The 16,659-nt window shown below is 41.1% G+C and overlaps 1 protein-coding gene across 2 annotated transcripts in view; it reads right to left on the bottom strand.

The window, feature by feature from the left end:
* Nucleotides 1-1,728: 1,728 nt before the first annotated feature.
* Nucleotides 1,729-16,659, bottom strand: part of LOC136439128 (low-density lipoprotein receptor-related protein 6-like) — a 39,035-nt gene continuing 24,104 nt past the window's right edge. Inside the window, exons 6-27 of one of the 2 annotated variants that reach the window (XM_066434327.1) lie at nucleotides 14,108-14,259; nucleotides 13,814-13,945; nucleotides 13,157-13,285; nucleotides 12,902-13,044; nucleotides 12,311-12,413; nucleotides 10,855-11,035; nucleotides 10,418-10,682; nucleotides 9,534-9,822; nucleotides 8,879-9,052; nucleotides 8,421-8,649; nucleotides 7,815-8,008; nucleotides 7,333-7,542; nucleotides 6,912-7,028; nucleotides 6,485-6,640; nucleotides 6,059-6,247; nucleotides 5,527-5,766; nucleotides 5,164-5,406; nucleotides 4,805-4,987; nucleotides 4,218-4,561; nucleotides 3,636-3,813; nucleotides 3,112-3,261; nucleotides 1,729-2,818 (exon numbers count right to left, since the gene is read on the bottom strand). In XM_066434327.1, coding sequence (XP_066290424.1) covers nucleotides 2,388-2,818; nucleotides 3,112-3,261; nucleotides 3,636-3,813; nucleotides 4,218-4,561; nucleotides 4,805-4,987; nucleotides 5,164-5,406; nucleotides 5,527-5,766; nucleotides 6,059-6,247; nucleotides 6,485-6,640; nucleotides 6,912-7,028; nucleotides 7,333-7,542; nucleotides 7,815-8,008; nucleotides 8,421-8,649; nucleotides 8,879-9,052; nucleotides 9,534-9,822; nucleotides 10,418-10,682; nucleotides 10,855-11,035; nucleotides 12,311-12,413; nucleotides 12,902-13,044; nucleotides 13,157-13,285; nucleotides 13,814-13,945; nucleotides 14,108-14,259 — 4,432 coding nt within the window. In that variant the 3' untranslated portion in view covers nucleotides 1,729-2,387. The remainder of the gene's footprint in view (nucleotides 2,819-3,111; nucleotides 3,262-3,635; nucleotides 3,814-4,217; nucleotides 4,562-4,804; nucleotides 4,988-5,163; nucleotides 5,407-5,526; nucleotides 5,767-6,058; nucleotides 6,248-6,484; nucleotides 6,641-6,911; nucleotides 7,029-7,332; nucleotides 7,543-7,814; nucleotides 8,009-8,420; nucleotides 8,650-8,878; nucleotides 9,053-9,533; nucleotides 9,823-10,417; nucleotides 10,683-10,854; nucleotides 11,036-12,310; nucleotides 12,414-12,901; nucleotides 13,045-13,156; nucleotides 13,286-13,813; nucleotides 13,946-14,107; nucleotides 14,260-16,659) is intronic. The other variant, XM_066434328.1, reaches the window with a different exon arrangement.

The following is a 16,659-nucleotide window of genomic DNA, read 5'->3' as shown; positions in this document are numbered from 1 at the left end:
GTGACAATCCGACTATACAGATAAAAGAGTTGTGATAAACAACCCGAATATACAAATTCTGACAGAATAAAATCATCTAGGCTAAAAAAAAGGTCCCACCAACACAATGACATTATTGGGACTTTCTCATAGCTGCTTAGAAAAATTCACTGAAAAATATCAAAATATCCAAATTCAATATGGAAGACAGGCGAGCCCTATGAAAAATAAAAAGGTGTCAAAGAATTAGGGAGAGAAGAATCCACATGAAATGAGAGTAGGATTTTGCACTCTCTTAGAATGGTGCAGCCCAACTATATACTACTTGCATATTTTTGCTTCACCTGATTTGAAAGAAAAATCATAGCACATGTTCCCATAGTAATGAAATAAATCCTCTCCATAAACTACAAGTTAGACGTACAACGGGTATTGGTGTGAACGTTTTGAAAAAGGCAGTGGTCATAAATATGTCCGACTGTTGCACTTGTTTGGGAGATAGCGAAATGTAAGAAAGTACAAGAACAGTTGAACATTGAACATACCTATGTGTTCACTTGCAACAGTAGAAGACAACAATGATAAGGCTGTAGGTACATCCCTACACTAAGTCTAAATTTCACTCACTAGCCCAGGTTTTAAGGTACATGATTATATAACATCCACTCACCCGAGTAACCGAATAATTGTTTTTAGAATAGCTCTAAAATACCTTAGTACACTAACACCACAGGTATATAAACTTTCCTTTGTCTAGTATTAAAAATCACACCATCTTTGATATAAAATACGTGTACAAATGCATCATAAAATGTGAAAAAGCCAGCTATAATACTATGATATAGAAGTACAGAGAGAAAATCCCAAAGCTCAGCAATTTCAAGTAAAAATAGCCCTTCTATAAAAGATAGAGCTAAATATGACTTTGCATTGTTGATCTGTAAATTTCGTCACCATAGGAATACTTGATGAGAAGCCCTTACTTGTGACACACATTGAAAGAGAACAGTAGAAATGTCTTTTGTTGCAAGACTCCACAATTTGAGGACCTCGGAATGTCACGTCAACAATTTTCTGAATGTGCAGAAAAATATCCTTCTCTTTCCAAGCTCTTTCAGTTACTTTGAGGCACATAATCTTAAACCACCTAAAATTTCTCAAAGTTTGAGTACCAATAGAACATGAAAACAGCAAGATACTCATCAGTGCATCTGCAGTATATGTTACATGTATGTTTCTACAGTGCGATTGTCTTTGGGAATCAAATAGCTTCAGTTCACCAAAGGAAGCAGAAATGTATACATCTTGTTTCATTCCCACACTGGTGGCAGTAGTAGCACAAAGGTCAACCAAATATACAAACACAGTAAAGAAGGTAAATATCATTCTTGTCAAACAACAGGTGCACTCATAAACATTGCCAATAGCAAATACAGCCAGTGATTTTATGATAGTAGCCAGTTACAAATACATACTCCTCCCTTCTTGAGCCGACCATGATTCATCATTTCATCAAGATATTCAGTGACCTATTCTCTTGTCTATTGTCTATAACACATGGTATGGTGTACTGGCATATGACAAGCTGTGTTATGCAACTGCAAGGTGCACTTTGTTTTATTTAAACTATCAAATGAATCCTATCAAGTGATGACAGTGGTATAATCCTAATTCTTGTATCTATAGTGTTGCCTTTGCATTCCATGCATCTAATATGTGAAAAAAGACCTTTCAGGGCCACTACGTAGATATTTGACAGAAAATTTATGAACCAGATTTTAGATGACTCACAAACTCTCTGATAGTTTCCACAGCCAAAATAAGATCTAATGACTTCCAACTACATAATATAACATTCTTTAGTCCCCATAATCTACAGGTACCATAAATACATATGATTATTACAAATAGTTCGAGCTCAGGACAGGTATCAAAATAGTCATAGTTCCCATATACAAATACATAAGCCTCCACCCTGCAGAGAACCCAAAGAAATAGAAAAGTAAAAATCAAAGGAACTTCATGCATCTACAAGACATATTTATGCATGATGAAATGAAATGACCAACTGTAAAGATTGTCTTGAATATGCTTTTTCCGTTTTCCACAAAGGTAAAAGAATTGTATACACCTCAACTTGTTGCCACCTTCATAGCTCACACAAAATTGAAACGAATCAGAATACTTGTACAATCCAAGTTTAGATGTCGTCTGTTTCACCAACCACACTACAGAATTATCTGCAAATCTGTAGCTGAGATGCCGGAGTACGTTGCATAGTTGTCTAAAGCTGCCCCCTATCAAATACATTGTCCATTGGATGATTTTAAAGTGATATCTACAGTGACACTTGCACTACAGTAGTATGTCGGATGGACAATTTCAAAGGCATGGTTTAGTCCTCAGATTCATGCAATGGTGGTGACTTTCATTTCCTTGCGGCTGTTTCCTCCAGGGTGTTGTAGGCCCTGGTATGGGCTATCCTGTGTTTTCTGTAACCCCTGGTACGTGTCATCGCTAGGTGGGACACTCTTGCGCTGTGCTGGCAGGGGCGGGGCAGCAGAAACATCTCCCTTGAAACCATACTCCGGTATCTCAGCATACACGTTTTCCTGAGGAGGAACAGACCCCCCAGCAGACGGCTCATAAACTCTGTTGCCAAAGTCTTGAGCAGTTTTGTTCTTCTTGGTGGGGTTCCCGTCCTCCTTGTTCCTGCTAGCACGGCGAGCACAGCAGACGATGCCAATGATGATGATGATAAGAACAGCGCCTCCACCAGCTGCCCCTGCTATGATGGCAATGGGGAGACCAGCTCTCTGTGTCTCTGGTGGAACCATGCCTTTGGGAGGGAAGAATTCATGAATTAGTGGTATAATGAATAGGTATCAACACCACAAAATAATTATGGAAGTCCATGATAGAAACTACATGAGCATGGAGCTTGCATGGTTGGAAGTACATTATATTGCAATGGAACTTAGGCATGTCTACTTATATCAAACATTAAACAAGGACTCACGAGTCAAATACTCCACAGTGTACTTAGTAACACAAATTATGTAGTAATGTTGTAAGAACAATGTGGACAGACACCATTATCTTCTGAACTTAATCAGTTTGCTGTAAACTTACATTGGTCTTTACTGTAGGCTCCTGGCAGTTCTGTCATGGTTCCATCCGGACATGCCTTGCAGCTGAGCTGTCCTTCATCTGGCTGGTAGAAGCTCTGAACACAGTATGTACACTTTTCTCCATCATGGAAGGTTCCAGCGGGACAGGTAACTACAGGTGAGCAAGAATAGATACAAACATGATAATGGGAAACGTATAGAGACCAATAACAGAACAACCATACCAGAATTATATTGACTTTGACCATTTTTGGCTTCTCTTATCAGCCAGCTAGCATTGCTGTTTCTCACGCTGTTAGGAGGTTTATTTGACCAATCTATAAGTACAAAATTATTATAGACAAAAAAAGTATGTCAGCAATGCTCAGCCAAATTGATTTGGGTGCTGTGCTAACTTCGACTGCCAAACCTTAACTTATAGATTGTGAAGCATAAAACTACTGGTATGACTCAGAAGTGCATAATTTGTTACTTCTGCCATGTACCCAAAAACACTAGACAGTCAAATAACAAAACAACTCTTACCACAAACTTTGTTGACCTCAACCATGCCTTGGTCACACTCATACGTAATTGCTGAGGCAGTAAAAGATTCACTTGTGCTGACATAAGTCTCCCCACGCGCCTCAACTGTCACGCCCGAGTCAGTAAGCCGTTCGACCTGCACATAATAATTGTAAGAACTGGTAGTTGGCGGAGGGTGCTGAGGGAGTAGAAGGGAGAATGGGGAGAAAGACAAGGAAAAAGCATTGGAAACGGCACAGATACCTGACAGCAAAGAAGCAGCAGTGTGACAGAATGCAGAGAAAAAGGTATCATCTGCAAGAACGTGTCAAAACAGACAATTGTCTGTTTTGAAGCATTAGAAGCCAAGAGAGTTTGTGAACCCCAAAGGAAATGTCCCACTCGAAACTGTCTGTAAGACTAAGAGGGTACATATGAGTGTTGCATCCCCTTCTTCATTTTAAATGTGCAGCTTGTTACCTATATGTTTCTATTGCATGTTGCAATCAGCGTAACAAGACAACTTAACATGTTGGACTTGATTTTGCTCCTGACAGTTATGCTCCTTGAACTAAGAAGATGATGTGATGCTTCCTATCTTACCTGTTCCACTGCTTTATCCAACACCTCGTCTCCCTCGTCTACGGTGACCACGGCATCCCCAGACTGGTCAGGCTGGACTTCCAGGGGGATTTCTACCGACACGCCATCTCCCGCTCTCTTCAACCGCCCAAACAGAGAACGTTTCTCCAGGCCACACTGAACGTTGTAGTTGTCCCTGTTGCAGAGTCCGACTTCATCTGTTTGGCCGGACGTACACAGACCATTGGTCTCGAAGGAACGGTACAAGCCATCACGGAATTCATTCTGGAAGGACTCTTCATTGCTGCAGTAGCCAGAGAACCTCATGTTGACACTCCTTCTCTGCCTTCTGGGGGCTGAGGCACCTGGAAAAATAAGGTTGAAAATCCACATTTAGTAACAGTTACATGTACAACCTACATGGCCATCTGTTTTGCAAGAACAAATTGTAACAAGCCAGAAGATCGATATACTGTTAATTGCACTTAGGAACAGGTACTGCCATTTCCATTGTGTCTTTTCTATTATCCTTAGAACAAACTGAAAATATAAAAATCTTGTTTTTCACTGCGCCGTAAAACTGAAGTGCCACAATGAACAGTACTTACGGACACAGGAGAATGTTGTGATGATGCTGCTCCACACGCTGCCCAGGCAGTAACTTGTGGGAGGCCCTGACAGCAGCTGGTAACCACGGTTACACACAACAGTACACGGTCCGCGCTCCCGATCCCCTTCCTTACAGTCCAGTCGGCCATTTCTGGGGACTTCCAGCGCTGGGCACTTGGGACCTGTAGTGACCAATAAAATAGCATTCTGTGTTTAAAATATCGTAAAAATACTTTACACCTTCGACTTTTTTTACTGAAGCAAAAATACTGTGACACGGCTCTGAATAGAAAAAGCACAAGAAACAAAAAGCTATTCTGACAGGAATGGATGTCAAAAAATCACAATTAATTCCTACCTTGAACAGCAACAATAAACGAGCACGTAGAAGGATTCCCTGCTTCGTCCCTTGCTGAATACGTGACCGTGTGAGGAGAGTCTTCGCGGTAAAACCGTGACCCTGGCGTGCGGGAGCTGGTCAACATGGGTGTCTTGCCACTGTTATCACTGGTTACAGGAGCATCCCATCTGACTATAGCCGACTCTCCAGATGTCTCCACAATAATATCATCAGGGCAGACAAGTTGGGGAGGGGTTATATCTGTAAGAAATTAAGAATTCAATGTAAAAAATCTCTGGTAAAAGGGAATCTGACTGGCAAAATTGTCAACTTTTAGACTGCACTTTGAGATGATCTGTCAAGCTACAGAATAGTAAATACCTTCAATGGTGACCTCGATCCTACATTTAACCATGTTGTCCCACTGATCAGTAGCGGTGAACTGATGTATCATGCTGCCTGTGCCATAGTAGATCCTACTGGGGACTCTGGGGCTGATCTCCAGGGGACGATCATAGCCGTCCAAGGCACGCAGCCGGATGTCCCAAGTCACGTAGTTTGCATCTTCAGGTAGCTGCCAGCTGTGAGTGTCAGGACAACTTTCAAACCGTGGCATGGTGCCTGGAGTGGGGGCAAAATTACAGGTGAGAGTGGAACGTTTGATTTGTACAATACATGGGCATTGGAGGATAGCATCTCAGATGGAAGAGTGCATTTGAGATTCCAGAAATACCACAGAACACAACATATTTCCATCCTTCTACAAGGAAGTGTTATATAATAAGCACACAAAATGTAACACAAGATTTGGTGAACTTATCAATGATAGCTAATGTAAAGATCAAATTACAAACTAGAGCATTTTTCCCTACCCATTGATATTCTTACAACTTTACAAACAATCCTTCTGTACCTGGAAAACGTAATGGTGTTGTTGGCCTGGCTGTCACCTCAGGTACATTAGAGGTGCATTCACCCATGTACCACTGGAGCCCACCGCGGCACACACAACTCGTCCTGGCAGCAGTTGACGACACACCGTCGGGGCACTGTGTACACTGTCCTGGTCGCAGCACGGACTTGTAGTACCTAAAATCACATGCTGTAAACAAAAATACAAGGGAAAGTTTTATCAACCTATTTTACATGCAAGTAACACGTTGCTAAAGCGGGAACAGAACATGCACTATTTGGCTCTACCCAAGCAAGTGAAGAATCAACAGGATATCACAGTGCAGTCTGCTGTCTGACAATGTTACACATCTAGGGAGACATCATATATGACAGACAACACTACATAGTCAAAACCGTACAAATGGATACACGTATATAAGCATACCAGTGCAACCGCTTCCTTGGAAACCATTTCCTTGGTAACCAGCCTTGCAGACACATCTGTACACGGTGGGGTTGCTGACCTCCACAGCACAGTATGCCTGTTCATGGCAGGGCTGAGCACACCTCCAGTCCTCCACACGCATCCATGGTTCAGGTGCTGTGGATTATAAGATACAATTAGGATAAATCTACAACACACATCCTATCAATTTCCTGTCAACGAGTTTCATACATGTATGATGTCTAGGAATTGTTTCTGTTAATAGGCATGCATATGGTTAAGGCAATGCATATCGTTAAGGCAGTAAGTAATTACCAGCGTATGCTGTCAACTCTAGCTTAGTTATTGCAATATAAACATTCATCATCCAAACTGATTACGTCCATGAGTATCATTCTGTATGTCCAAAATTCTTTTAGAGTTTTACCTGTTTCACATGTCTTCTCATCTGCCTGTAACTTCCTCCCCACTCTGCACTTACAGTGACAGCCGCCTGGCACTGGGATGGCCAAGTCACTGCACCCATATGCAGCACACTCATTTTCTGTGGGAAGGCATACAAAGGAATTGACACAATTTTCACATTAACATAAGTTGTAATCTCTAGTCATAGATTTGAAACTAGAGTTATCAGTCCTGTCACAATGCGGTCTACTTGAAGGAAAGGACAACAGGTTCACCAAGGAAATGTGCGGCACTCAGTAATGATCTATTAGTATCATAATCTTAATCAATAGTCTCTGCTAAATAATTCATACATTACATTGATTTTCATAATTCACTGATAATGAATGGTTCCACTTGCATGTGAATGTTAAAAAGCATGTAGCTGGTGGTAAGACCCTTACGTGGATATGGTTGTGGGTGGTGCAGGTACAGCTGTGTGGGCCGGGTTAGCCCTTCCACCAGGGTCTGGGTGATACCACTCTCCAGGTTAGTCAGGTGGATCCCTTGGCTGACCCAGTCCGAGTAGAAGAGGGTGTTGTCATGCATGGTCAGTCCAAACACCTGGTCCACATGGGTGTCCGTCAGGTGAACCAGCTCTGTTCTATTCACACCTAAAGAACAGATCAATATTCCAATTTTTAAAAAAAGACTATCACAAACATTTACATAGTACATGTTCAACTATGACAAAAACATGACTATGTGTATCATCACATTCAAATCAAGTATAAGTATAGTAATACATGCATTGGGCATAAAACCATGGACTAGCCTTACAGCAACACACTCTGTGGTAAAAAAAGCCATTAAGTTAGCTATCCACATGGCTATTTCCTCACTGTTTTGGTAGGCATTCAACAGTGTTTCTCCATCCATGAATTACCTCTGTAGTCTGTGTATTCAATCTTCTCCTGAGCAGAGTGCCCGTCAGCAAAGAAGACTCGTTCCCTGACAGTGTCAAGGGCAATTCCGTTGGGCCACTGCAGTTCTTCATCGATGAGTGCATTCTTGTTGGAACCGTCCATGTCTGCTCGCCAGATGGTCGCATTCTCGCCCCAGTCACTCCAGAACAGGTAGCTAGTGTGTAGCATTGTGGTATTAGTTTGCTTCATCATCATATCAACAAGACAAAAATATACAAAATATCAGCTTTACTGAGGCAAAATACAAGCAGTCTTAATGAGTGCTTGTATAAACAAATACATATACATGTACTAGTACCATGTTTGATACATCATCATCATACATAACAAAGTACATACATCCATCCCAACATTACCACAAGTTCACATCTACAGCTGCAGCTTTTGATATCAACACTGCAGGATAATGGTTAGCTATGGACTTGGAAATCATTGTCCTAGTTCAATATGCAGGACTTTTATCTACAAAGCTCACTTGGTAAATTTGTAATGGTCTTATGTAGATGCATACTGCTTTGCTTTGGAATGATAGCAATGGTCAAACCCCTAAGTAGCAAGATTCATACCGTTGGTTGGGATCTAAGCCGATTGCCCTGGGTTTGTCCAGACCACTGATGAGTTCTACATGAGAGGACACATTCCCATCCAGAGGCATCATCTCCACGGTGCCGCTGGTGTAGTCTGTCCAGTACAGGTTACGCCCCACAGGATCTATGGCAAGTCCGTCCACCACGTCAGCCATGGAGTACACCACCGAGGCACCCGTGCCATTCAGGTGAACCTTCATGATCATACCTGGGAAGAAAAAAAAAAAGCAGCGATAAATCAACAGCTCTAGAGCTTACATCTAGATATCTTTCATCTCATAAGTCTGTCGCAACATACAATAGACTATTTAGCATCGCAACCAGTACTGCAGTGTAGAGTGAGTTCATTCTCAACTACATCATTTCATCTAATTTTAAACAAACTAATCTTTGTAACATTTCCAAGTTCCAACTATGTTTCTACCATGAAGACTTACCACTGTCCACATTGCTGAAGTAGATGTTTTCTTCCCGTGCATCGTAGGTTACAGCCACCAGGTTCGTGAAGTACTCGTGCCTCTGCACCACAGGGTAGGCATAGCTGTCCTGGGTGTCCATGCCGAGCATACGGATCTCAGCATAGTCAGAAAACAGCAGGAACTTGCTTGGTCCTGTGGGAAGGACAAAGGCAGGAGAAAGGGGGTAAGTGGGTGGGCTGTTATTATCAACTTAAGTTATGTAAGGCAAATACAGCCAAGAGAAAGTCTCAACAAAAGAGACTGGGAAGTATTAGGTGCAATTGTATCCATTACTGCTAGGTGGCACTATTATATGTACATTGTATGGAAGTCATATTCCTTACCTACATGGTACTAAAATTAAACAGCAGTTGTGTATACTACAATACTACAGCAAAGCTATGAATATTTGATGTATGCAAAAAGAATGCAGCATAAATCTGACTGTTACAACCAATTCAAACCATCCTTGCTTCTTCAACATTGGAGACATAGAAGTGTACGCCTGAATAATTGATTTATTATGTTTTTGATGATTAAAAGTGAGGGGGATTGATGAAAATTTCCACCTGAATCTTCTAGAGCCTTTAAAATGGTGCAGTTTTTCTATTTCTTTTATTATTTTTCTACTTACTCCTGCAGTTCTTTCCATTGTCATCAAGCACCTTGCCTCCTATATCAGGACACAGGCAGCGGAAAGACTGGTCTGGAGTAGGTACACAGATATCGCTGCAGTCGTGGCCCCGGCAGGGGTTCTGTACTGGGGCCGCATCACGTTCAGCATACTTCACCCCCATTGGTGAGCCGACATCGGTAACTACTACTGACTTCTGATTGGTGGCTGAGTCGATGCGATGGATAGCACTGGTGCCCCAGTCACTGATGAAAATCTGATTCCCACTCACAGAGATGCCAAACGGGGTCTGATGCAAGGACAAAGAAATGTTAGATATGCTTCTCTATTACATAACAAGCTTTGTTGCCCTACATTGTAATTCCAGTCTTAAAGCATGGAAAGGAAACAGCCAGAGAATAGCCTGGCTTTGATAGGAATTCAAGGCGTAACCTTTAACAAGGAGTTAACAAAGAATGTAGTAAGCCTTTTAGCACACTGTCCTGTTTATACTTCCTGTATTTCTGGAGCTTGGATGCAGTGATTAACACAGCACACTTGTGAATGTCAATGTGGAGCCAGAGACTTCTGAGACCCATTTTCATCAGCAGACTGAGTCAAAGTAATCTTAGTCCATTCCACTGATAAGAAACTGTACATGTATACTGTAAATACAGAAATGTTTGCAGTGTTTTTTGCGGTAAGCCCTTTACCGCAGACATAAAACAATCGCGAAATTTTTTCGTTCTCCTACCCCGTGTCTACTATTGTCTCAAACGCAAAATCAAAACAACCGCGAACACTCCATTTTCTCCCAACCACGAAATTAGAACCACGCAAACTTAAATTCATTTACAGTATCACAGGATCATTGGCTGGTAGGACCAAGGAAATCCCAGCATTACCTGCAAGCCCAGGCCTTCATTAGTGTTCCTGACGTTCTGGTCATCCAGGTCAATCTTGTCCAGGCTGCCCGGGGCCAGCTGGGTGCCGTTCTCGGTCACCACGTCCAGGCGGGCATGGGAGTCCAGGATGTAGAGCTGCCCGTCGCTCAGGGCCAGGCCGTTGGGGTTGTGCATCCCGTTGTGGTTCATCACCACAGAGTTGGAACCGTCCAGCTCAACCTTCACCACCTTCGCAACTTCTCCCCAGTCAGAATAGTACAGGTATCTAGGGAAGGTAAAACAACGAGAGAAAAATGTTAATCTTCTGATATTTTTGAAACAGATCATCATTCTATGCTAGATTTTGACATATCACAATTATTGCAAAAACGAATGTCTTTAAAATGCAAATGAGATATGCAGGCAAGCATCATTGTAGCCATCTGAGTCACACCTACCCTCTCTCTGTATCCACCACGAGTGCTCGAGGCTTGTCTAAAGACTTCTCCACAATCCTCCTCCTCTGCTTGCCATCCAGGCTGACCATCTCCACCCGTTGCCATGGAGACCCTCCACCCCAGTAGTGTGTTCCCATGTTGGTGAAGTAAAGCTTCCTGGTACGCCAGTCCAGAGTCATGCCTGCAGGACAATGTTAAACACTTAATCAAATACGTGCAATTGTACTATTTCAAAAACATATAGATTTTATTTGCTACATGTATCAAACAGTCCAACAAAAATCAGCTCCAACTGCTACTCTAAACAGTTCTCATAAACACAATTCTATTAAGACTATGAAAATAACAGATCTTGTTCTAGCAATGGATTGCATTGTTTATCACAAACCAAGAAACAGATGCCAGTCTATTCATAAGTGCTAGCAAACAAGTACAGTCAAACCTGTCTATAGCGGTCACTCAAGGGACTGGCGAAAACTGGCCGCTATGGACAGGTGGCCGCTATGGAGAAAAGGTCGATTAATTGACCTCCAGTGACACATGTTTTTTGTACCAACTGAGATCCATTTATTCACAGTACAGTACACATGTAAAGATTGCCTAGGTAAGTCACATTTCAGGTCGCTCTTTTCATGGCTTTTTTTCTTTTCAGAAAATTGCAATTGCCCAAATTTTACATCATATTAATTTAATTCATATTTATTTTGAAGCTTTTGGTAAAGTAATTATCCTCAGTGATACTTTGCAGCAAAATAAATTTACCTCCGTAACAGTGGTGTCTTCCGTTGACCTTTGTGCTGCTCACTATCAGCGCCATTTTGAAAATCGCGCGAAAGCCTGAAGCATGTTTTGAGCACAATTTTGGATGAATTCCCGGGGAAAACGGAAATTGGGCCGGTATTCGAACATTTCGTGAACTTACCGCATCAGGTACATGTGCGGGTTGTATTTTCCAAAAAGCTGCCGTAATATTTGTCCAGTCGAAATGCACAGAAATGGTCAATTTTGCCAAAGGATGTACAAACGCATTAGCCATGTGAAGAAAATTATGCTTGACTTCGCGTCAAACCATGGATTTTCTAACAAAGATAAAACATTTTGGTTTTCTTTATTATTATCCTATCCAGTTGAGTCCACATAAATTTGATAATGGCGTGAAAAAATGAAGATTTTTAACCCGGCGTGCGGTGGCGATGCGACTTCTACCGGCGTGCCGTGACCGTTATCGGCAGTGTTACTGTACTCGCGGGACCGAAAATCGTCTGGCCGCGACCGCGTTGGACAGGTGGCCGCTATAGCCTAATTCTTAATGCTTATGTCAATGGGAAAAATCCAAGGGACCAACAAAAAGTGACCACTATGGGCAGGTGGCCGCTATGCAAAGGTGACCGCTAATACAGGTTTGACTGTAGTTCAAAGCTTATGTCCAATTTTTTGTGACTTATCATTGACTTACCATCAACAACACCAATGCCAGCATCCAGGAATACCTCGAAGCCTGTACCATTAAGGAACACTCGACAGATCCGAAACATCCCATTATCACTGTAGTACACCCTCTGTATGAAGGACAAAAAAGGGAATATCAAGATCTGCATGACTTTTGCTGGATGAATGGTGAAGATGACGTTACACGTATTCTTTCATGTCAGTTTGTAAAGATACAAGCAGTCACAACAATAGTCTTTCATGTCACATTCACAAAAATGACGTGTGGTGGGAATTAAGTCGACGACATCAAAACATCTGTTAATATTCCTCAATAAAGTACTGTCTTAAGTTCAACTATTTCATTAGATTCCAAATATGTTAATGCAAAAGCTATTAGAATGTTTGCATGATTCACTGTATAGAGATCTGACAGTTATGCATTTACCTAACCTCAATAGATTTGTATCAAAGACTCGAACAAACAAATGCCTAGTATGAACACAGGTGTTCAATATTACCATGTCACAGTACTTAACCATTGCTTAGTAATAACTGCTTTGAAGTAATTACATTAGCCAAGTTATTTTGCTGTCTACCAAAGAACACTTCAACCCACCTTCTCAACAGGGTCATACTCCACTGCCACTGGTCGCACTCCCCGCGCTACAATGACCGGTCGCTCCCCCGCATCTGTATCCAGGGACAGCATCATGACATGTCCAGTGTCACCAGCAGCATATAGAAGAAACTTGGATGGTTCTGTGTGCCAACAACAGCTTGTCAGTTAAACACTAAAAAGGATATTAAAGTTTTTAAACTGCAATATCAAAACAAAGACAGTTTACACATGCAGCCATTAAAATGTACAAACCTTCACAATTTCTCATATCTGACCCCAGGGTCATTCCCCCATAGCTGGGACAGGCACACTTGAAGCTGTAGCGACCCACGGGAAGGCACAAGTGACTGCACATCCCATTGTTGTCTCCACAGGCACCCGCTGTGGAAAAATTATTCACCGAAATTCAATACAATACAAATGCATGTACAGCACTGGTTATACGTTTATAGACTGGTAAGGCCACACCAATTTAATTTCATGGTTAACAGATTTTGATTTTAGCAAAAAAAATCATGAAAACAGAAGGCTGGGGTGAAAACTTGCACCTGACCCTGTTCACTCCCTGATACTGTGTGCACCAAAGTAAAAGCATTCCTCTGAGATTCTGTTTTCATGTTGTTTCTACAATCTAGCATCTTTTTATAATTTTTTCTTTAATTTCATTAACCAAGAAAATAAATTGGTGTGGCCTAAACAGAACATAATGCTACAGCAAGGATCAACCCAAGAAAGTATCAAGAAAGTATACATTGTATCTGGTAAAGAAAATGGAGTCTATCTTTAGGTAGCACAATTATCAACTAGAATTCAAATATTACCTCTTAGTCAGTAAGCAGACGTACTAGTTCATTTTGACCAAAGATTGTAAAAAATAAAATTAAAAAATCAATAGGATTCCATTCTTACGTTCCAGTGTGTTTTGAGTATTACTGTCCACTGCCTGCAGACCGAATGGCCGGTCCCCAAGGCCCTGTAGCAGTAGGGTAGGTTCTCCACTGCCACTTGTAGGGATGGAGTACACAGCCCCTTCATCCCACACTGAAGGAACAACACAGGTTTACACACATTCAGACACTGAAAATTGCATTTAGATATAAGTTATCAGTCAGTCAGTCATTTCAAATATAAAAAAAACTTCAAATGTTAATGAGAATCAAAAACTTCAAAGAAACAGTTTCATCCAAGAATGTTGCAACATACCTGTGAAGTACAACTTATCATTATAAAGAGCCAGGCCAAAGGACACACTGTTCCCCACCACATTGGTAATGTTGGCCACCTGGCTGTGCCTTTTATATTGCAGGTCATAAGACTCCAGCAGACGAGTGTAGCCATCTACCCAGTACAGCTTCCTACAAAAACACAAGTTTGGATGTAAGTAGGACAGTCAAACTTTGTCAGAGTTTAGCCAATGGCTACAAACCATTGCTTCCCATCAAAAAAAATAGCTTTATGTCTTCACTGGTATGATTGGCATACTTCAAATATATAAATAGTCAATACGCTAAATGCTATTCATTCTTAGTCTTTGTAAATTTTTTCCCTTACACAAATTTTAAGTTCACAATTTGTTAGATAACATACAGCGGTGTACATAAATGGGCAAAATGTACTGTCCTAATCAACAATAGTATGGCATCTCCATGTTCGTACCAGCAAATATTTCTTTCAAAATGAAAAATAAGGTTCATCAAAGCTTCAAACATATCTTCTTAGCTCAATAGACTTTGCAGAGATAAAACCAGCCTGCAGAGGTCAATGGACTACAGAACACATTTTGCAAAATGCGTTCTGTAGTCCATTTTATAATTTGGGATGCTGAAGGATACTGAATTTGAAACAGACTCAATTCCATTTTTAACATAAAATGAAATGAAATACAAAATAAAACATTCAAAAAATCAACTTTCAATCGCAATGTTGACCTCCCTGAAACCAGCCTATAGAGCTTAACCCATTTTGTGGGTTTGTGGCTAGCAAACTTATGGGGACCAAAGTTTAGTAGCTAATGAATGATTAGTTTGTTGCCTTGTTTGTTGTGTAACTGTTCTACTTATGCATGTAGAGACAGGCCAAAGGTCCACCAACAAAAATGACATGTCAGGAAGTAGCTACAAGTACTCCCTCATCAGAGTGTATGCATGATGCAGTATCAAAAGGAAGGAAAGAAACCATTGCAAGGTCCCAAATCATATGCATGTACTTTGTAAATCATATTTATTGATTTCTTTTAGGCAATTTATGTAGCAGTCTTACATGTACATCTATACAATAGCTGAGCTTGCGACAAAGTCATAAGAATGAACATAATCTGGGTGTCTGCCCATATGAGCTTAATTCATATATTTACCTGGCTCCCTCAAGTCTTTTAACAATCCATACCTGTCCTTGGAGAAGCAGTCATAAACTCATACCCGGAAAGTAACGGGCATGCCCGAGACTCTGGGCATGAATCAGCTTGGCTGATAAATTGATTTTATCAAGCAATACTCTGTCACAAAGTCAACTGTCAATAACAAATAGACAGGCTCAACCCTTGACTGACTTGGTACCTCAGCTGCAATGTGTCCAGGGTCAAGCATGTTGTTGGGTCATGACAAAAATAGGATTCATCATACTGTAAATGCATTTAAGTTCACATGGTTTTTATTTCGTGCTAAGGGGAAAATGAAGTGTTGGCGGAGGTTTTAATTTCGCGGCAGTGCTATAGTCACATACTGCTATAGTACTGGAAAAAATGTTCGCGGGAGTTTTAAGTTCGCGGAGAGACGGTCGCCACGAAAACCGCGAACATGAAACCACTGCGAACATTTCTGCATTTACAGTAGTATCTGATGGATGTTTGGCCAACTTTACATCAGAACAATGTGCATTACATATAATTTCTTTTTGGACACAACTATATGGAAGATTTACTGTACAAGATGTCATCTTTGTAAGTTATATACACTAACACAACCTTATATGTCATTATGTGTACGTTCCAGTAACATGGATAAATATCTCCAAGCAGATCCTACGGTGGCAGGGCGACAATACAGCCATATGCCAAACAATTTATCTCCAGCAGATTACCAAACAATATCCAGCAGGCCCCTGTAGCGCTGTAGGGGGCCTGATGGATATTGTTCGGTCCATTGATACTGTTGCCCTCTCACTGTATTCTGCTTGGAGATAACAAGTCAACTGGGTGCAGTCTGGCACGCAGGTTACCTTACTAGTAATCATTGCCTAATTTACATAACTAGTCAGGTACAATGGAGGTCCAGGAGGCACAGTCATTGCATAATCACCTATTGTTAAGACTTAACCTTGGCCTTTGATACAAGTACGTCAAACAGAAACGATATCACAAACTGATATAATTCTGATTAAATCCTAACTTATATCCCTTTCCTTATGCTTAAAATATCTGCCAAATGTTGATATCATATTTCATAGTTTAGTCAGTCAAAAGTTGTTACATCAGCTATAAGGTCCATTGTAAACACTAGCAGTTTTTAATGTGGGACCTACACATTGGGAGGGTGCTAATGAGATGACAAATGCCTTACGTAAACAGACAGAAACACTATACCTTCCTTTCCCATGGAGACCCTTCAGAATTGGGCAGACCTGATTATGAGCAGCTAATGGGGTGGGTAAATTGTGCACTTCTACTTGAGTGCTACCTGGCAAACCTTTGGTTTATCTATAGGGGCAAACATGCCCTTGAATTTGAATGAGGACATCATATGGAGGGGACAAATAAG

The sequence above is a fragment of the Branchiostoma lanceolatum genome, chromosome 7 (genome assembly GCF_035083965.1).
Source record: "Branchiostoma lanceolatum isolate klBraLanc5 chromosome 7, klBraLanc5.hap2, whole genome shotgun sequence".
In the NCBI taxonomy this organism is placed as follows: domain Eukaryota; kingdom Metazoa; phylum Chordata; class Leptocardii; order Amphioxiformes; family Branchiostomatidae; genus Branchiostoma; species Branchiostoma lanceolatum.
This window is presented reverse-complemented; position numbering and strand designations above follow the sequence as displayed.